At 36.6% G+C, this 22,249-nt stretch overlaps 1 protein-coding gene across 1 annotated transcript in view; it reads right to left on the reverse strand.

Annotated features, from left to right (window-relative positions):
• LOC120862185 (transmembrane protease serine 11G-like) overlaps positions 1-22,249 on the reverse strand; it is a 40,314-nt gene that overhangs the window by 8,311 nt on the left and 9,754 nt on the right. The window contains exons 2-8 of the mRNA XM_040238303.1: positions 13,863-13,984; positions 13,118-13,236; positions 11,775-11,842; positions 10,987-11,147; positions 2,880-2,918; positions 1,779-1,950; positions 564-823 (exon numbers count right to left, since the gene is read on the reverse strand). Of these exons, the coding sequence (XP_040094237.1) occupies positions 564-823; positions 1,779-1,950; positions 2,880-2,918; positions 10,987-11,147; positions 11,775-11,842; positions 13,118-13,236; positions 13,863-13,984 (941 nt within the window). The remainder of the gene's footprint in view (positions 1-563; positions 824-1,778; positions 1,951-2,879; positions 2,919-10,986; positions 11,148-11,774; positions 11,843-13,117; positions 13,237-13,862; positions 13,985-22,249) is intronic.

The following is a 22,249-nucleotide window of genomic DNA, read 5'->3' on the forward strand; positions in this document are numbered from 1 at the left end:
GCTAGGCTCCTCTGTCCATGGGGTTTCTCAGGCAAGAATATTGGAGTAGGTTGTCATTTTTTTTTTTTTTTTAAGGAAAGCTATAGCTACATAGATTCCAAAATACCCCATAAAGAAGATAATACATACAGGCACTGTTTAATAGTAGTTTTCAGAATTTACCATTAGTTTAGTCACTCAGTCAAGTCCAACTCTTTGCAACCCCATGGACTGCAGCATGCCAAGCTTCCCTGTTGATACGGGTGATATAAACCCTATCACCAAGGGTTTATATCTTGTTTCAGCCATATTTTTCATGTGACATCTTGATTTCATCTATTTTCTTTATATTGATTTTGTATCTTATATCTCTTCCAATGGGGGAGAAGATCCCTTGGAGGAGGAAATGGCAACCCACTCCAGTATTCTTGCTTGGGGAATCCCATGGACAGAGGAGCCTGGCAGGCTATGGTTCAGAGGGTCACAGAGTCGGACATGACTGAAATGACTTAGCATGCACGCACGCATTCCAATGGAGGATGAGTTTTCTTTTTTCACTTATACATTTTTACTGAGATACTCACCGTTTGCTTTTAGAGCTCCCCATCCAGTGACAAACACTTTGCTCTTAGGCAAGGCTTCAAAAGAAGCATCCGGGAGACAGACTCTGTGCACCTCATCCGAAAATATGACAGGGGCGGAGAGCTTCACCACAGCGATGTCATCTTCGTGCTTATGGGCAGCATAGTCTTCATGAATGACAACCGACTGCACCTCTCGTCTCATTAGCGGGGGGCTTAGAGTTGTTCCAAAGCTAGCTGTCCAGCGTTTGGGGTTTTCGTAGCTGATCACATATTAAAAGGATTATGATTGGTTTAGATCATTTCTGATCAGAAGTTACCCAGGACTCTGAATGAGCATGGACATAACAGTGGGGAAGGGCAAATTGTTTAAAGTTGCTTGGGATCCTCCCGTTTTCTTTATTTGTGCCTTCTCCCTGGGACTGCTTTGTTTCATTTTGCTGATAATGCTTCCTCATTCTAAAATAGCTTAAAATTACTCTCCTTGAGGGAAAGTTTGTAATTTTTTTAAAGGAAACTTTATTATCACCAGTTTTGGTTGTAAAAGTAATTCAGATTAGTTGAGGAGTATACAAGTAAATAAAAATTAGACATATGCACCCACATGTACACACACATAAGTACTCATATCTGTGCACATAAATGTATGTATATCTATGGAGAGAGAAAAGAGAGAGGGAAAGAGAGAGAGATGGAGCCACTTTTATATTGTTTTCACATCCTTCCTTTTCAGTAAACATTTTATCTAGAATATTTTCCCATTTTATATGAATTTCAATAGGTTTATTGTATCTCTTTACTATCCTCAAGTGTTCCATATGTTAAGTCACCAAAAAGCATACAAATAATAAAAGCACAGCACCAGATATTCATGTGGGAAAATCGGATGTAAGTTTGAGGGTTGGGATACTATTATCTGAGTTTTATTTTAAGAAATGCACAGTATATTTCAGGAAAACTGGTGTGTGTGTGTATGTGTTTAATTTTTGGTGATGTTAACTTGTTTTTAAAGTTGAGGTTGTTAGAGAGTCTATATTCAGTTGGAATTGAAAATATTCTGATTTTTTCCTATTCTGCAGTAATTATTACTGCTTCTAAGTCTGCTGGACAATTATGTATACCATTTTAGGGTCTAAGATGACCAATGAAAAGGGGATAATAATTATGAAATGGTGATCTCTGTTATATATGGAGAGGTTGGCACAGGTGAGGACTTACGAAGCAAAGCAATGAGCAGCAGTCAGGAGCCACACTTCACTAATCAAAGTGGCTCCACAGAAATGGATGCCATCAACCTGCAGGCTGGCTTGCCAAGGCCAATCAGCTTTCTTTGCAACACTACCATCGGCAATTCTTTCCATGGATGGGAACTCCCTCCCTAAACCGCAACCTGTCAGAGGGAATTAGACAGTTATTTCCAGAGTTATAAATGTGTGTGAGTATGTTTGGCACATTAACATGGAAATGTAACCTTGCCTTACCTTAACAATTAATCAAAACTGCATGACAGAATAATAATTATTCACACTGAAAAAAGGATTAACTTAAAAAATATTTGATACATCTTACAGCAATTTTACTTTACATTTTTTTCATATTTTCTGAATTACATTTTTATAGGCAGAAGTTTACCCGAGTGATTTTTGACAATTTTGAGTGTGAAATGTACAGTACTTATAGCAAAAAATACCATTTTTACTCTTCTAAAATATTTCTCTAATGTTACAAAAAATCATTAAGCTACAATAGCATACATGTCAAAGTTCACATATTAAAATTAGTGGATGTCATTAAATTCTAAGAAAAATCTGCTTTAACAAAATGAGCCAAATAAAAACAAATAAGATAAAATGAAAAGGGATTGTAAAAAAAAAAAAAGTCATCAGCAAAACTTTCTTTGCAGTAGAGCAAGTATGTCCATATAGACATTTCCGATTATTAATAGTAATTTTTTCCCCTTGGGGAGAGTTAAATTATGTGTCCATTAAAAGATGTTATATACTTCTGGGAAAAAGTTTATATGGGAATAGTGATATTCCAAAAGTGTTTTGGGTTCTATTATTTGATTTATATGAGCTTCCCAGGTGGCTCAGTGGTAAAGAATCTGCCTGCCAAGGCAGCAGATGTGGGTTAGATCCCTGGGTAGGGAAGATACTCTGGAGGAGGAAATGGCAACCCACTTTGGTATTGTTGCCTGGAAAAGCCCATGGACAGAGGAGACTGGTGCTACAGTCCATGGGGTCATAAAGAGTCGGGCACGACTGAGCACACAGGCAAGCATTTGATTTATGTGCATCTCAATAATAATGTTGAACTTACAGCTGTTCAGGATATGCTCTGCTTGTACATTATTCATAGCTGTGGGAAAAAACAAGATGATTGGTCAGCAGTGCAACAATTATAATTTAAATACTCTGTCTACACGACATGAATGTTTCTATTTTGGAGGAATTGAAGAGTCAATAAATTCTTTTTTTTTTTTTGATGAGTTTTTGAAGTGGCTGAGCTTTTTTTTTTAATTTTTTTAAATTAATTAATTAATTTATTTTTTAAAATTTTTACTTTACAATTCTGTATTGGTTTTGGCATAGATTGACATGAATCCACCACAGGTGTACATGCGTTCCCAAACATGAACCCCCCTCCCACCCCCCTCCCCACAACATCTCTCTGGGTCATCCCCGCGTATCAGCCCCAAGCGTGCCATATCCTGCATCAGACATAGACTGGCAATTCGATTCTTACATGATATTATACATGTTTCAATGCCATTCTCCCAAATCATCACACCCTCTCCCTCTCCCTCTGAGTCCAAAAGTCCGCTATACACATCTGTGTCTTTTTTTGCTGTCCTGCATACAGGGTCATCATTGCCATCTTTCTTAATTTAAATAAAATTCTACAAAAAGTAGAGGCCCAGACATAGATTAAACTCTTCTTCTGACTATATGTGGCCTCTGGGAAAATCCTGTTCATAATTATAAAATCATTGGCACGGGGAAGGATATTGTTTGCCATGATGGATGACTACATCTAATTAATTAATCCCACATCAATTTATTAAAATATAAGTTAAACAGAAGAGGGTGTAGGTAGATATCACCTCACACCTATCAGGAAGGCTAAAATGAAAAATAGTGATAACACCAAATTTTGGCAAAGATGCAGAGAAACTGGGTAACTCACATAATAGGAAATGCAAAATGGTACAGCCACTCTTAGAAATAGTTTGGTAGTTCCTTTCAAAACTAAAAATGTTTTTATCAACTGCAGTTGTACTCTTAGACATTTATCCCAAAGAATAAAGACATTTTCATGAAGAAACTTGGACATGAATGTTTACAGCAGCTTCATTGTAGAAGCCCAAAACTTGAAACTACCCAAATGCTCTTCAGCAAATGAGTGGTTAAACAAATTGGAATGCTATGAAAACTGCCTAGCAATAACAAGGAACAAACTATTGATACAATAAGGTGGATGAACCTCAAGCAAAATATGTTGAACAAAAATGGTCAATCTCAAAAGGATACCAAGTATATAATTCTATTTATGTGAAATCTATACAATAATGTAATTACAGAGATGAAAAATGGATTAGTGGTAGTTGGGCTAGGTATAGATAGAGGAAATAGGTGTGACATTAAAGAAGTAACACTAGAGAGCCTTCACATTTTACAGTTGAATACATTGATTCTGGTGGTAGTTATACAATATGTGATAAAATTACCTAGAGCTATACATACAAATTGATGCTAAGGCTGAAGCTCCAGTACTTTGGCCACCTCATGAGAAGAGTTGACTCATTGGAAAAGACTCTGATGCTGGGAGGGATTGGGGGCAGGAGGAAAAGGGGATGACAGAGGATGAGATGGCTGGATGGCATCACTGACTGGATGGACATGAGTCTGAGTGAACTCCGGGAGTTGGTGATGGACAGGGAGGCCTGGCGTGCTGCAATTCATGGGGTCGCAAAGAGTCATACATGACTGAGCGACTGAACTGAACTGAACTGAACTGAACTGATACATACCAAATCTACACACAAATTAGTTCATATATTATTATGGAATCTGAATAAATTCTGTGGATTGTATCCATTTGAATTTCTTGGTTTTAATGTACTGCATTAAGGAAGGCTGGGGGAAGGGCGTAAGTGCATGAGATTTCTCTATAAATTTCTTTGCAACCTCATGTAAATCTATAATTATTTCAAAATAATAATTTAAAAGCCTATCAAACATGCTGGTAGAAAGTATGAATTATCTTTCTCTTTTTTCTATAGAAAATAATATAAAAAGTTTGATGTTTGAAGAGTATACAACAACAACAAAAAAAAGAGGTAAGGGAAAAATAGTAAGATATTACAGAGAAATATGAAGTAACTAACAAATAAAAAAAGGGTGTTTTTAAACAGCCCAGCAAATAATGGACTGAAGCCCTAAAAAGACATTTCTCCAAAGAAGACATACAGATGGCCAATAAACACATGAAAAGATAGTCAACAAGGCTTATTATTAGAGAAATGGAAATAAAAACTACAATGAGGTATCATTTCCCACCAGTCAGAATGACCATCATAAAAAAATCTATAAACAGTTAATGCTGTAGAGCATGTGGGAAAAAGGAAACTCTTGCACTGTTGGTGGTAATATAAATGAATAAAAGGAAACTCTTGCACTGTTGGTGGTAATATAAATGAATATAGCCCCTATGGAGAACAGTATGGACATTCCTTAAAACAACAACAACAAAAAAAAACCCCTAGGAATAAAACTACCATCAGTTCAGTTCAGTTCAGTCACTCAGTCATGTCCGACTCTTTGCGACCCCATGAATCGCAGCACGCCAGGCCTCCCTGTCCATCACCAACTCCTGGAGTTCACTCCGACTCACGTCCATCGAGTCAGTGATGCCATCCAGACATCTCATTCTCTGTCGTCCCCTTCTCCTCCTGCCCCCAATCCCTCCCAGCATCAGAGTCTTTTCCAATGAGTCAACTCTTCTCATGAGGTGGCCAAAGTACTGGAGCTTCAGCTTCAGCATCATTCCTTCTAAAGAAATCCCAGGGTTGATCTCCTTCAGAATGGACTGGTTGGATCTCCTTGCAGTCCAAGGGACTCTCAAGAGTCTTCTCCAACACCACAGTTCAAAAGCATCAATTCTTCAGCCCTCAGCCTTCTTCACAGTCCAACTCTCACATCCATACATGACTACTGGAAAAACCATAGCCTTGACTAGATGGACCTTTGTTGGCAAAGTAATGTCTCTGCATTTCAATATGCTATCTAGGTTGGTCATAACTTTTCTTCCAAGGAGTAAGCGTCTTTTAATTTCATGGCTGCAGTCACCATCTGCAGTGATTTTGGAGCCTTCCAAAATAAAGTCTGACACTGTTTCTACTGTTGCCCTATCTATTTCCCATGAAGTGATGGGACCGGATGCCATGATCTTAGTTTTCTGAATGTTGAGCTTTAAGCCAACTTTTTCATTCTCCTCTTTCACTTTCATCAAGAGGCTTTTAGCTCCTCTTCACTTTCTGCCATAAGGGTGGTGTCATCTGCATATCTGAGGTTACGGATATTTCTCCCAGCAATCTTGATTCCAGCTTGTGTTTCTTCCAGTCCAGCATTTCTCATGATGTACTCTGCATAGGAGTTAAATAAGCAGGGTGACAATATACAGCCTTGACGTACTCCTTTTCCTATTTGGAACCAGTCTGTTGTTCCATGTCCAGTTCTAACTGTTGCTTCCTGACCTGCATACAGATTTCTCAAGAGGCAGGTTAGGTGGTCTGGTATTCCCATCTCTTTCAGAATTGTCCACAGTTCATTGTGATCCACACAGTCAAAGGTGCTGGGCATATACCTTGAGAAAACTACAATTTAAAAAAACTTATGTACCCCCAATATTCCAGGCATCCCCAATATCTCTAGTAAAGAATCCACCTGCAATGCAGGAGCCGCCGGTTTAATCCCTGCATCAGGAAGATCCCCTGGAGAAGGGGAGGGCAACCCACTTCAGTATTCCTGCCTGGAGAATCCAGTGGATAGAGGAGCCTGATGAGATACAAACCATAGTTTCGTGAAGAGTCCAGTTACTACTGAAGCAACTTAACACACATGCATGCTGCTGCTGCTAAGTTGCTTCAGTTGTCATGTCCAACTCTGTGCGACCCCAAAGATGGCAGCCCACCAGGCTCCCTCATCCCTGGGATTCTCCAGGCAAGAACACTGGAATGGGTGGCCATTTCCTTCTCCAATGCATGAAAGTGAAAATTGAAAGTGAAGTCACTCAGTCCTGTCCGACTCTTAGCAAGCCCATGGACTTCAGCCCACCAGGCTCCTCTGTCCACGGGATTTTCCAGGCAAGAGTACTGGAGTGGGGTGCCATTGCCTTCTCCGCATGCATGCATCCCCAGTGTTCACTGCTGCACTATTTACAATAGCCGTGGTATGCACGCAACTTAGATGTCCATCAATAGATGGATGGATAAAGAGGTTGAGATGCACGTATACGATTACTTAGCCAGGAATGAAGGAATGAATTCGAATCAGTTGAACTGATGTGGATGAACAAAGAGCCTGTACAGAGTGAAATAAGTCAGAAAGAGAAAGGCAAATATCATATATTAATGCATATATATGAATCTAGAAAAATGATTCTGATGAACCTATTTGCAGGGTAGAAATAGAGACTCAGACATAGAGAACAGACTTGTAGACACAGTAAGGGAAGCAGAGGGTGGGACAAATTGAAAGAGTAGCATGGAAACATATACATTATCATATGTAAATTAGATAGCTTGTGGGAAGTTGTTGTGTAACACAAGGAGCTCAACCTGGTGCTCTGTGACAACCTAGAGGGATGGGATAGGTTGACGGGTGGGAGGGAGGTTCAGGAGAGAGGGAACATATGTATACTTATGGGCTGATTCATGTTGTTACATGGCAGAAATAAACAGAGTATTGTAAAGCAATTATCCTCCAATTAAAATTGATTTTTAAAAAGTATTGTTTTTTCTGAATCACATGATATTTAGATAATCAGCTTTTTAAAATTTTTGATTTATTGTCATTCCTTTCTGCTTTTAACTAAATATTCATTACCCAAAACTAAATTTAGTTGAAAGCTAAACTCAAAGCTTCTCCTTGAGCTTTATCATAATCCTGTAAAAAATACCTTTAAAAGACTAAGCTTAACAGATTTCTGCTGGACTCAAGATATTCTCAGATAACTCTTTCAATATTTGTGTTTTGGAGTCATTTGTGTGTTTAGTTTCCAAGCTCTCTTTTTTTAAAAGACAAGTTAATCAATTCTCCAACTTCTCAGGATCAACATTGTTAAAGATATCAGAGAAAATCCATTTAATAATACATTACACTAATTTGCTTAGTCTTGTACTTTTCAAAAATTTTTACGTTTTCCTGAAGAATAAGTTTCACTTACTATTTTCATTTTGCAAAACAAGAATTGAGACACAGAGGTCCAACAATTTATCGGAAGCTACAACTGTTACTGCCAGGACATAGGCTTCTAGTTTCTAAGTCTTGGTTTCTCTTCACTACCACCTACTGTCCTTCCTGGTGTGCATTCCATGCATTTTCTGTTTATATTATATGTATTTAAATGAGTTCTCTTACCCTATAAAATGAGACTTTTGTTTTTTAAATTATATATATATAACCTCTTACTTTCTAAAGCATAGTTGTAAAACTCTTAAGTGAGGAAAGGAAGGATTCCAGGTTCTTCAGTGTTCTGTGGTGTCTGTTAATGTTAAAGCACTACTTTTGTTTCATGCTCACTTTCGAGACCCTGAGTTAGTTTACAGAGTTAAAAACACAACGTTTTGCAAATACCCTGTTCCTGTCTTGTACTGAGTTCTGTGCTGATCTTCTGAAGGTGATTATGTCTACAGAAGACACATTTCCTGTATTCAAGGACTTATCACTCTTTTGCAGAGAAGTAAATTCTTAAAAATAATATATGAATTAATTTTCAAGCACCCTGATAAGGACAGAAGTGTCTCCGGATAAATTATGAATCTTAGGAGACTTTCCTGTGGGAATAAGGAATGTCTTAACAGTAATTTGCCTAGACAGGCAGCTGAAAATCTTTGGATGGATGGATCACCAGCAGATGCCTGCATGGACCAGTCCCCTGACCCTGATCCAGCAACTCTGTATACAACTTAAATCCACTAACCTCACAGAGTGGGGGTAAGAGTGGGGGACAGACACAGAAATGATGGAGTTTCAGTTTCTAACAGTTGTCTTAATGGGAGGTCAAAATCTAAATTTTTTGAAATTAAAATTTTGTACATACCTATACCTCTTTAACAAAATGTTTCTTTCAGGAAATCTTGTTTTGCTGTCTAAACCCAGTGCACTGGATTCAGAATCTACCCTGTTCTATTTGCATGACTAGCAGAACTGAATGCTGAACATCACTTACAGAGACTTCCTGTCTTTACCTTCAAGGTGTTTTTCTTCTTTAGTCAAATCCGTGATGCTTTTTTCCTCTTTAACATATTATAATATATCTGCTCTAGCCCTCTAAACAATTTGGGGGGAAAAAGTACCAAGAGAAGACTTATTGGTAACTTGTCAGCTTTTTAATCTCATTTCACACCTTAGTCTGATAAAATATGAGCATTTCAAAGTTAATTTATAGAAGGCTAACAGTAGTCTTCAAATTGTAATAAGCTTTGTTTAATCTCAGGCCCCAAACATTCATCACCTAGAAATATGTCTGTTTTAAATAAGATGGTGTCTTTATGCCTGAGACAGGTACTATCAAGGTGAGTCATTTTTCTCTTCCTTTTATTCCCTAGGCCAGTCCTATCCTACATGCCTAGAAAAGGTTATGGGAGTACAAGAAAAAATATCAGACTTTTTTTCACTGGAGCCAAATCATGCTGTACCTCACATATTTTGATACCTGTGTGCAGACCATTCTTACATTTTGAATTCAGATTGGAGAGAGTATTGCATCAGAAAGACCCAAGTACTAAGTATTATCATATCAGTAGGAGAGAGCAGATTTTTATCACATGCATAACATCTATTTCTGCTTCATTGATTACATTAAAGCCTATGACTATGTGGATAAAACAAAGTGGTAAATTCTTCAAGAGATGAGAATACCAGACCATTTTACCTGTCTCCTGAGAAACTTGTATGCAGGACAAGAAGCAACAGTTAGAACCGAATATGGAACAACAGACTGGTTCAAAATTGGGAAAGGAATATGTCAAGGCTATATATTGTCGTCCTGATTGTTTAACTTCTTTGCAGAGTACATCATATGAAATTCCAGGCTGGATGACTCACAAGCTAGAATCAAGATAGCTGAGAGAAATATCAACAACCTCAGATATGCCAATGATACAACTCTAATGGCAGAAAGTGAAAAGGAACTAAAGAGCCTCTTGATGAGGATAAAAGAGGAGAATGAAAAAGCTGGTTTAAAACTCAATATTCAAAACACTAAGATCATGGCATCTGGTCCCATCACTTTGTGGCAGATAGATGGGGGAAAAGTAGAAACAGTGACTGATTGTATTTTCTTGGGCTCCAAAATCGCTGTGGATAGTGACTGCAGCCACTAAATTAAAAGACACTTGCTCCCTGGATGGAAAGCTATGACAAACCTAGACAGCATATTCGAAAGCAGAGACATCACATTGCCAACAAAGATCCATATAGTCAAAGCTATGGTTTTTCCAGTAGTCACATACAGATGTGAGAGTTGGAGCATAAAGAAGGCTGAGCACCAAAGATTTGATCCTTTTGAATTGTGGTGTTGGAGAAAACTCTTGAGATCCCTTGGACAGTAAGGAGATCAAACCAGTCAATTCTAAAGGAAATCAATCCTGACTATTCACTGGAAGGACTGGTGCTAAAGCTGAAACTCCAATATTTTGGTCACCTGATGTGAAAAGCCACCTCATTGGAAAAGACCCTGATGCTGGGAAAGATTAAGGGCAGAAGGACAAGTGGGCAGCAGAGTTAGATGATTGGATGGCATCACAGACTCAATGGATACGGATTTGAATAAATTCTGGAAGATAGTGAAGGACAGGGAAAACTGGCATGCTGCAGTTCATGGGGTCACAGAGAGTTGGACAAGACTTAGCAACTGAACAAAAACAACAATGCTTAATTAGTTCAAAAAATTCCACTAAAATATTTTTTAAAGAGTAAGACATACTACTCTATTTGGATTATTGTATTATCTTTGTTTTACAATTGTGTCCATACTAACCAAAGGAAGTGTTGATTGTGTGGAGATTTGTTTATTATCAAGTAAATAAGAGACTTACAAATAAAAGTGATTTAATTTTATGGTTAAATAAAGATTTCTCTGTAGAGGAGAAGACTGTTAAAATGATAAACTGTAACAAAGAAAGAAAAATGGTATTTCTTGCCTTTAAGATAGGGCAATGAAGTATCTATCTTCAAGAAGCTTTCATTTAATTTCAACTTCTGATGCAAAATGCTATCAGCTTCTCTTTTTATTGTGTCTGCATTGTTAGAGGTAAACTGAAATTTGAGCAAAACATTTATTTTCAAACCATTATTACTTGGCCTGAAAAACAAAAATATCAGAATAAATGAGTGAGGATGTAGCATAGTAATTACTATTTTATAACTTATTACATAAATATAGTTATATATTCAAGAAAATACAACATAAATATTTTATACTCTTCATTGTAATGGATGTTTTCCCTTTCTGTATCATATAGGTGTTAATACCTGAATTACTTCTAGTTTATAAAACTTGATCATATTTAGGGAGGAGAGAGTCTCTGAAAATGGTAAAATCTTTTTCTTTCTGGACAAATAAAAGCACTTGTTAAATTCATCAACCTTGTATTTTATTCTTGATTTAAAAAATCCATTATATTTGTTTATTGTTTAAAATGTAAGTAAAATTGAGAGGAGTTTTTAATGATTGTAAGAATCTTTAACTGAAATATAAAAAACTTTAAAAGGACAACCAGTAGAATATATTTCATCACTACCCAAGTTACAGCACTCTCTCCCTAAATGTACTCTGTAAAGGAGAAATAACAATTAAATGTAATAATATTAACTTATTTTTACTCTCCTTATATCTTAATTTTTTACATCATATCCAGAAAGCAAATAATTGAAGAAAAACTAAATAATACAAAGTTGCCTTTTCATCAAAGTAATTAGCTATAATTACCTAACATTGAAAACATGAGACTTGATGTAATGATGATTTAAACTGGATCTTTGAAATATCTCATCTATCTGAGAAAAGAAAAAAAAAAAGTGTAGAACTTTGTTAAGTATGAATTTTGCACATTTCAGTATATTACAAAAATGCTTGTATAAAATGTACAGTGATTCAAATAGCATTTACTTCTAAGTTTGTTTACAGCTATGCCCAGAAAGCTCATTTGGCATAATCTGGTTATAAAGGTCATCTCTGCAACTGAATGTTGGTATTTGAATAAATTATCACCTGGTCAAAGATGAATGATAATGAGTCGAATGAAGTCATATATTTCAACAGCCAGTACAGAGACTGAATTTCATTGAAAACTTGCTATGAATGGACTTAACAACCACTATCATTCAAACATAATTATCATCCCCATGAGTGTGATTAAAAATAAACTTTTTAGGCCTTGGTGAAAATTTATAGGCTGTGTTTTGAAACTGTGGTAAATGGGGAAGAGGAGGAAAATATGTATTTAGGGGAACACTTTTTAAAAATTAATATTCTTAACAAGAAAAAGGCATCAAACTTTACCTAGACTCATATAACAAAATAGTATATATTCTGCACCAATTTTTTTCCCTCTAAGTATTTGCATAGAATTTTTTTTTTGGAAAGGCACACCAATCCCACCCAGTTGCATCCTTTGACTCATTTCATCAGCTTCTGCTTTTGGTTGGGAAAGATCTAAAGACGTATTTCTAAACCTGGCAAAGATCTGCCATCTTTGGTCAATGCTATATTCCGTAGAATCTGTGTATAAACTGAAATCTTCAGTGAAAGAGCTAGTCTGTGTGTTTCTGTGGTATATTTTCAGGACTAAAATGTTCAGTATAAGTTGCCTAAATTGGGTCATGCACACAGTAGGTGCTTACTATATTGTATGTGGTAATGTTTGTACCTAAATAAGTTATGTCTCCAGATAAATCTAATATATTTTTTCGTGTGTGTGTATTTGAGCTACCTGTTTATCTCTTGGGCTTATGTTGTTCAGCATATGGTACAATTATCCTTTGTCCAATGTATTGTTCCAATCTTCCTAAGATAGTTAGAGTTGAGAGGATTAGCAAATAAAAATATAGTTAAGCTTTAATTTCAGATAAACAATGATTTTTTTAGTATAAACATGAAACATATACTCAGGAGAATCTGAAATTAAAATCTAACTGGGCATTCTTTGTTTTTCTGGCAACCCTAACATAACTGCAATTTTGTATGTTCTCAAATTGCCTCTTATTATAATTTAAACTCCCTCATAATAATATTGTCAGGGTAGGAATGATGGCAGAAAAGCTCAGACTTACCTCATTACTGATTTTTCGTTTCAGGTCTGTCCTATTTTTTGAATGTTCTACTGAAAAATCAGGATTATATTCAATACTAGGGATCTGGAAGGAAGTTTGGTAATAATGAACCTTCTGATCTGGAAAGGAAAACAAAACTGGGTCATTTGAGTTGTATAACTATCAGAAGGGATGATATGCAGAAAACTCCTGTAACTGACAAATTGTTGGGAATTAAACACAACAGCTGTAGCCAACACTTCCTTTAACCCTTTATTAAGATCACACATTCTCATAGTCACATGGTTGTCAGTTGTATCCTGACACAATTACCACCTGTTAGTGGTAACTTATAAATTTAAGCTCTTAATTAAATAATAATAGTAGAATGTAGTATATTCAAAAGCTGACCTCAAAGTTAGAATTGCTACTATAATAACATTTTGCTCTCAGTACATTAAGTATTATTAAACCATACGATAACATATGATATGACTCTACTGCACTGTTTGAGAGAAAATATATGAACCAACTCAAATTTTAAACGCTAGAAGTAATTTTTACACATAAATGTTTACACTTCCCAAATGTAGACAAATTTATGCAAATAAATATTGAATTATACAAAGTATGTATACATCTATATAAACTATTATTGCAATGAAAATTACATTTGAAAATATTAGAAAAGTTTCTAAAATATTAAGATTTTAAAATCAATTGTCTAGATCTTTAAATTTTCAAAATAATGCAATCAGATTCTTACCAAATACCAAAAAATAAACAGGGAGACCGATGATTACTGCTAGAACCAACACAACAGCTGTAATAATAAGGGCAATCATCCATGGTTTCAATGAATGTGTTCTTCTACCAAGAATTGATGGCCTTTTGAGAAAGAGTTGTATGTTACAAACAAATAGAACTTAAACACTAGAATCTCAATTTCACATAACTTTGGTATAGAATATTTTTTTTCTGGAATTCATAGTTAGCCTTTATTGCACTTAGTAACATTTGAATATATTTTTTCTATAAAAAATTAGAAAAAGTACCACTGAAGGTCTCATTGGCCTTTGACTTTACATTTCTATTTTAAAAATTCAGAATTGTACTATAGTTGACTACTATTTCCTTTGTTTCTGGTTCATGATACTAGATGTTCTGAAATATTTTTGTTTTTGTAAATGAACTAATACCTTATATTTAGTTTATGTGCCTCAAATCATATGAGCCTCAAAGAGTGAGGGCTTCTGGTACACTCCTCTCGTTCTATCATGAACAATCAGACTCAGAGAGATTACTAAATCCTCAAATTGGATATTGGAGGAATTGGCACAAGAACATGGGTTCTGGGACTCTTTCACACTTCTTAAACCCATAATCCCTATTTATAAGACAAGTAATCTATAATGCATATGAAGAGCATCTGAAATAGGACAGGCTGAAGAAAAGAAAACAGAATGGAACTATAAGGAAAAAAATAATATGTGAACCAAAATGATATCATTAACATGATAAACAAATAAATAGTGATAGCTTGACATTTTGGACCAAGGAACTATGTGGTGTGAGAACCACTGGTGTTATATAATAAACATCTATTTCATAAGATGATGAGATTTTAAACTTGTGACTTTTATAGGTGATGTTGCACAGGATAAGAATAGATTTATTTGAATAAATAATCAATTTAAAGAAAAATATTAAGACAGTAATATATTGAAATATATATGCTTCCCTGGTGGCTCAGAGGTTAAAGCGTCTGCCTGCAATGTGGGAGACCTGGGTTAATCCCTGGGTCAGGAAGATCCCCTGGAGAAGGAAATGGCAACCCATTCCAGTATTTTTGCTTGGAGAATCCCATGGACAGAGGAGCCTGGTGGGCTATGGTCCACGGGGTCACAAAGAGTCGGACACAACTTCACTTTCACTTTTCATATTGAAATATATTGAAAATATAATGGAAAGAATGAAAGTGGAATGCGAATGACTGATATTTGGGAGAATTGTGGAAGTGGGAAGATGTGGCAAAACCTGTCTCCATCCTAATGTCAGGGCCCAGAGTCTAAGGACTAACTGAACAATGACAGGGTTGTGATGAACATGGATGGTCTGGGAGGATCTAATCTATGGGAGAACTGAACAGGAATATCCTTTAGAAAGTTAAAGGTACCAGTTCTTGTTCTGTTAAAAATTATACATGGAAAAGAAGAATAAGGAATTTTCTTCCCTGGAGTTGGTAGCTGGTGGAAAATAGGTCCCAGCTAAAAAAATTAAGATATTAACTGAGGTGTGCCTTTTGGCATCAGTGATCTGGAAGGATTAGGGATGATTGATGCTTTCGAAATGTGGTACTGGAAAAGTCTCTTGAGAGTCCCTTGGACTGCAAAGAGATCAAACCAGTCAATCCTAAAGGAAATCAATCCTGAATATTCACTGGAAGGACTGGTGCTGAAGCTGAAGCTCCAAAATTTTGACCACCTGCTGTGAAGAGACAAATCACTGGAAAAGACCCTGATGTTAGAAAAGACTGAGGGCAGGAAAAGGGGGTGGCAGAGGATAAGATGGTTAGATAGCATCACCCACTCAAGGTCATGAATTTGTGCAAACGTAGAGAGATAGTTTAGGACAGAGGAGGCTGGTGGGCTGCAGTCTATGAGGTTGTAAAGAGTTGGACAAGACTTAGTGACTGAAAAACAATATCAACAATGTGTCTTTGTATCTGGGAAAGAAGATAGAGGCAGTTTCCCCACTCAGAACCATCAACCTGACCTCTTATAAGTATCTCAGGTAGCACCAAATCTGAGTTCTTCTGTGTTTCTGGAAGGATCTAAAGTTAAAGTTACTCTGGCTCTACTCTTTGGTTGGTGGGAAGAGTAGTACATCTGCAAACATTTGAAGTATCTATAAAAGAGCTGGGATCCTGCTCGGGCCCAGGCAAGTGCTGGTGAATGTATTCATCACATTTATTAATAGAAGATCATGGGCAATCATGAACTCAGTTGAGATTTGCTGAGTTCCTTCTGTGTGTCACTTTCTGCTTGAGACTCAAAACTGAATAATATATAGTTTTCCATCTTCAAAGAATGTGTGATCTAGAAACATTAAGTAACTACTGTAATAGAAGTGATAAATGTCATGATGGAATTATGCCTGGTACGCTATGGAAGCTGAGTGGGTACATGGTTTTGCCTTAGAGAAGTTGTCTTGTGAACTGCTTCTTGAAGGCTGAGAAGGAAGTCTGTCTGGATGTATCACAGGCAGAGGGAATAGTATAAATTAAGGTGACATGAGACAAGGACAAGAATGTCTCAAGAACATACTTGAGAAAGTAGAGTTCGTAAATGAGAATGGAGGTGAAGTTAATTAAGAGAGAGCAATTAGTTAGCTTGGTGGATATTTATTGAGCAGTACTATGTATGGAAATGGCTACCCACTCCTGTATTCTTGCCTGGGAAATCCCATGGACAGAAGAGCCTGGAGGTCTATAGTCCATGGGGTTGCAAGAGTCAGACATAACTGAGTGACTAACTTATTTACATATGTATGAAATGCAGGGGAACATAGAAAAGAATCTTCAACATTCCCCTCCAGGAACTTACAGTATTTTAAAGGAGGAGCATAATGTAATACATTGTACCAGATTTGCAGAGCATTTCGAATAGAATTTCAGAAAACTAATGATTTCTCCTTGGAGGAAATAATGGCTGAAAAATAATGATACTTTTTTAAAACTTGAAAATGCTAGATCCATCTTCTCATTCTTTCCCTGTCTGTATCAGATATAGAAAACCATTCATAAAGAGGGAGATTGTTTTGCAACAAAATTCTCATCATCAAAATGATGTGGTTTCCTGTTGAACTGTTTGAACTCCAGAAAATCACCGTGACTTACCATTTTATGTAAGGATCATAAGTGAAAAATTGTTTGAGTTCGTTTCCTTAACCATGCAGAAAGTGCAAGTGTTAGTTGCTCAGTTGTGTCCGATTCTTTGTGACCCTATGGACTGTAGCCCACCAGGCTCCTCTGTCCATGGAATTCTCCAGGCAAGAACACTGGAGTGGGTTGACATTCTCTTCTCCAGGGAATCTTCCCAAGCTAGGGATCGAACCTGGGTTTCCCTCATTTCAGGCAGACTCTGTACTGTCTGAGCTACCAGGAAACCATGCTGACATGCCCTAAAATATTTATTAATATATGTTTTTGTTTTAAATAAAACAATGCTTTATTCCTGATTTATTTTAGTTCTAACGGAATTTTATCTTAAACGTTGACTAATTTCAATGACTAATTTCAGTGGTTGTTTGATACTGGTAGAGATTATACCTCATAGGTTCTTGGTAGATATTTGTTTACTAAATAAAATATTGTGTATAAGGTAGAAGCAACCCTAAACTACTTGCAACAGAAAAACTATTTTTAGTAGAATTTTAATTGAGATGAATTACCTCAAACATGGCAGGAGGAAAAATCAGATTAAGCACTTATTTGGAATCAAGATACAATTGTACATTTTGTACTTAAAAATTGCTAATGGACAGCTTTCTCCTCTTCCCTTCTTGGTTTCTACTTCCCCCAACCCTTCAGATACAAAGAATTTAATTTTGGTCAGACTGTTCCAATAAGATGACTAAACAGGTTCACTGTAGTTAGGAAAATCCAGCCTTAGAAAAGACTTTGACATCCAAACAAAAGAAAAATTTAAGTGACCTCAACTTTGAGGCATTCACATCAAAGTGAAGATGAGCAGTGACAAAAGCTATCCTTCCAGCAGGCTTTAGAAAGCCTTTCACAAAGAGTCTAAGTATTTTTGAAAAGTGTCATCTTTTTAATCCCTCCTCTTGTTGTTCAGTCGTCCAGGTCATGTTCGACTCTTTGAAACCCCATGAACTGCAGCATGCCAGGCCTTCCTGTCCTTCATCGCCTCCTGGAGTTTGCCCAAGTTCATGCTCATTACATCAGTGATGCTGTCCAGCCATCTCATCCTTTGACGCTCTCTACTTTTGTTTAAATTCTGAGGGGGCTTATCATCCAGACTGGCTTCCCAGGTGACACTTAGTGGTAAAGAATCTGCCTACCAATTCAGGAGAGACAGGTTTGATCCCTGGGTCATGAAGATCCTCTGGAGGAGGAAATGGCAACTCACTCCAGTGTTCTTGCCTAGGAAATCCCATGGACAGAGGAGCCTGGTGGGCTATAGTCCATAGGGTCACAAAGAGTCAGTTGTGACTGAGCACTCACAGACACATTATCCAGACTATCCCATGCGGAGGTATTCAACCAAACTTCAGAATAGAAAGAACTTATCCTTCTCTTTTCATAATCAACCATTCTCTTTCAATGTTACAACCTTTACCAAGGTACATCTTCAGGTTATTTCACCTTACATGGCTCTCTGAGCCTCTATTATTTTTCCTGGAGCTTTTTCAAATGCTTTATTTAATCAAAATGTTAGTCAGTGAATCAATGTGCGTGCATGCTAAGTCACTTCAGTGTGTTCTACTCTTTGTGACCCCATAGACTGTAAGTCTCCAGGCTCCTCTGTCCATGGGATTTTGTAGGCAAAAATACTGGAGTGGTTGTCATGCCCTTCTCCAGGGGATATTCCTGATCCAGGGATCGAACCCATTTCTCTTATGTCTCCTGCATTGGCAGGCAGGTTCTTTACCACTTGCACCATGTGGGAAGCCCAATAATTCAAATATGAGGAATAAAGTGATTTTTCTGCACAGCAGCCACAACATGATTTGAAGGGCTTCTGGTCTCTGAGAGAGGTTACTCAGCAGAGCAGTTAAGAGAATAGTTTCTGCAGCCAGCCTACCTCAGTTTTTATCCTGACTCTCCACTGCAGGATCTTTGTGCCATTCAACTTCTTTGTGCCTCAGCTTCCTTATGGTAAGATAAAAATAATAATAGCCACCTTGTGGGATTTATTGAAAGTATTAAATGAGTTAATATATGAAAAGTAACTTAGAACTGTATCTAAAACAAGGTGAGGACTTAAGAGTTTGGATTATTTTCTTTTTTTTATTATTGAAAGCAACTGAAAATGTTAGCAAGGAGTTTGTACATAAATGAAGTGGAGTGAGCTGGTGGAAAGTTTATGCTAGATATTGGATGTGCTGTTCATGAAAGAAAAAGCAAAAACTGGTGTCCAGGACTTCAGAATCTGAGTGATGACACCAGGCACAAAATACACAGAGATAGGGAAGCAGTTTGGGAGACTAGGAAAGCCCCGATTTTACCCGTGGAGAGTTCCAGCAGATAGAATCATTCTATCTGGGTTGAGGAAGGACTTTAGAGCCTTCAAGAGAAATCATAGGATTCAGATGTAGACACTACGTGGTGAACACATTTTGATGCTCACAAGGTGAGCATCCATGAGGAAAGAATTACTGGGCAAAAATAATGGGTATGGGAAAATTCAAGGCAAAATAATACAGATGAATCATCTAGCTGGGGTTTTAATTCATCACCTGAGGAAGATGGAATAACTCTGGAAGAAAGTTGTTATGCAAATATCTGTAGGCGGTGGTGTTATTACTCATAATAACAGTGGCTGAACAATGATAATAATGATCATTTCAATTGTACCACCAGACATTATGAGACTTTCATGAAATCTGTAGTGTGGATAGACTTATTCAAAGTTGTGTAAAAGATTAAGTGATTTGCACTTTCTTTTATGCTTCATTTTCTGACAAGCTCTGTGTATTGTTTACATAACCCCACATAATGCAAATAAGAAAGATGTAATGTTTCATAGATAAGTTGATGGATGTCATAATTACAATGTAATTAAAATAATCAGTGTTTTAGTTGATAAGAGTTCAAAAGGAAATAAACAAGGTCAGAGAGTGTTACTCCTCAGAGCTCTGCTCATTAATGCAAATTTACATGGTGACACTCTATGAGAAGCTGTTCCTTGAAGGGAATTTTAGAACACTGAGGTCATTAAAGCCTGATGAAAACCAAAAAGAGGGCATATGCCATTGATGGGCTGTTGAAGAAGATTGCTGGAGCAGTACTTCCCACCCACTTTGGCTTCAATTTTTCCTGATTTACTACTAATGTTTTCAATTAAGCATCATTTATCTTTAATCATGTCTCTTCCTACTGATATTTACCAATAAATTTTGACCTCCACAAGGACACAGGGCTTTTCTGAACATTGAAATATGTCCTAACGTGTTAGCTACAAATCCTTCCTAATGAAAGAGTTCGGTCACTATATCTGAGCATTGGGAGATAGTTTTATTTGAAAAAATAAAGTTTAAAACATGAAAAGACAATTAACTGAGGATTTTCTTGAGTCAGAAAGAATTACTGACGGAACTGTTTGATACTGCTGTAGAGGTCTCATGAACGCCAAATTGGGGGGATGGTGAGAGGCAGGTAACTGACAGCTTCAGTGAACAATAGCTCTCAGGAGCTTTTATATTTAATGAAAACACCCTTTTGAGCTTCTAGAACTTTTTGGTGTCTTCCCTCCTTCTTCTTTCTTTTTGTCTCTTTCCTTCCTTTATTTCTTTAACAGCTTTGAGATGTAATTCACATACCATACAGTTCACTCACTTAAAGTATGCAGTTCATTTGTTCTCAGTGTGTTCACAAAAGTTGTGCCACCATCATCACAATCAATTTTCAAACATTTCATCACCCCAAACAGAAACACCATACCCACTAATAGTCATTCTCTGTTTTCCCCTAACCCTTCACTGTAGACAACCACTAATCTACTTTCTGTCTCTGTGGATTTGTTTATTATGGATATTTCATATAAATAAAATCATATTAAATCTTTGCTATCTGTCTTCTTTCACTTAACGTAGTATTTTTAAAATTCATCAATGTGGTAGCATGTATCACCTCCATATGGTTTTCTGTAATGAAAGGTAAAGCTTCATTTCTTTTTATTGTCAAATAATATTCTATTTTATGGATATACTATGATTTATTTATGTATTCATCAGCTGATGGACATTTGAATTGTTTCTACTTCTGGCTATTATAAATAATGGTTCTGTGAACATTAATGTTCAAAGTTTGTATGTACATGGTTTTATTTCTTTGCACGTATATCGAAGAGTTGAATATGGTCATATGTTAAATCTATGTTTAACATTTAGAGGAACTGCTAAACTTTTCCAAAGTTTCTATGCATTTTACATTCCCATTGACAATCTAAAAATGTTAATTTTAATCTAAAAATTTCTCCACATCTTCACTAATCTTTTTTTCTTTGCTGTGCTGTATTTGTTTTTTGAGTTTCCCTGATGGCAAAGAATCCACCTTCAATGCCGGAGGCCTCGGTTCAATCCCTAGGTTGGGAAGAGCCCCTGGAGGAGAGCATGGCAACACACTCCTGTATTCTTGTTTGGAGAAGACATAGACAGAGCCATAAACAGAGGACCCTGGAGGGCCACAGTCCATGGGGTCACAGAGAGTCAGACACAACTGAGTGACTAAGCACAGCACAGCACAGTGGTTTTTATCTTTTCTATCTTCTAGTTTCTTCTGACTCATTCTTATTATATCACTCTTTTTCCACTTGAGTCTGTTCATTTCTTATTCCCATCACCTTTTACTTCCTTTTACCTTTTAATCAAATAAAGAAAGCAAATACATGTATTAACAATATTATTTGCAGTTTTCTAGATTACCCATTCTCTGAAACCTGAAATCACAGACATCTTCCTCTCAAAAACTCCTTTACCTCATCAGTCACTGCTGAATTGTCTTTATTTGTATTTTTCCCATTTGCTTAATACCATCCAACCTTAGGCTTTCATTGTATCTTATCTGAAAAATCGGAGTGGCCATTAATAGATTTCTTTATCTCCAGATGATTTCCTATCAAATATTTACATTCTACAGTGTACCAGTGAGAACTATCTTCTAAATATACAGCTCTATTAATGTGATCCCCTTGTATAAAAACTCTCAGATGTTTATCATTACGTAGACTGTACTTTTTAGATTAATATTCATTCATTCATTCAAGAAATACTTAAGCCAAAGAGTAAGATTCAACTCATGAAAGTAAAACACACTGATGAATAAAGAGTGACTGGAAGCCAAGGGGAGAGGGTATTTAAGGAATCATCCCCAACGAGATGCCCCTTGAGCTAACAGGTAAATAGGGAGGA

Source organism: Oryx dammah, unplaced genomic scaffold (genome assembly GCF_014754425.2).
Source record: "Oryx dammah isolate SB20612 unplaced genomic scaffold, SCBI_Odam_1.1 HiC_scaffold_3, whole genome shotgun sequence".
In the NCBI taxonomy this organism is placed as follows: domain Eukaryota; kingdom Metazoa; phylum Chordata; class Mammalia; order Artiodactyla; family Bovidae; genus Oryx; species Oryx dammah.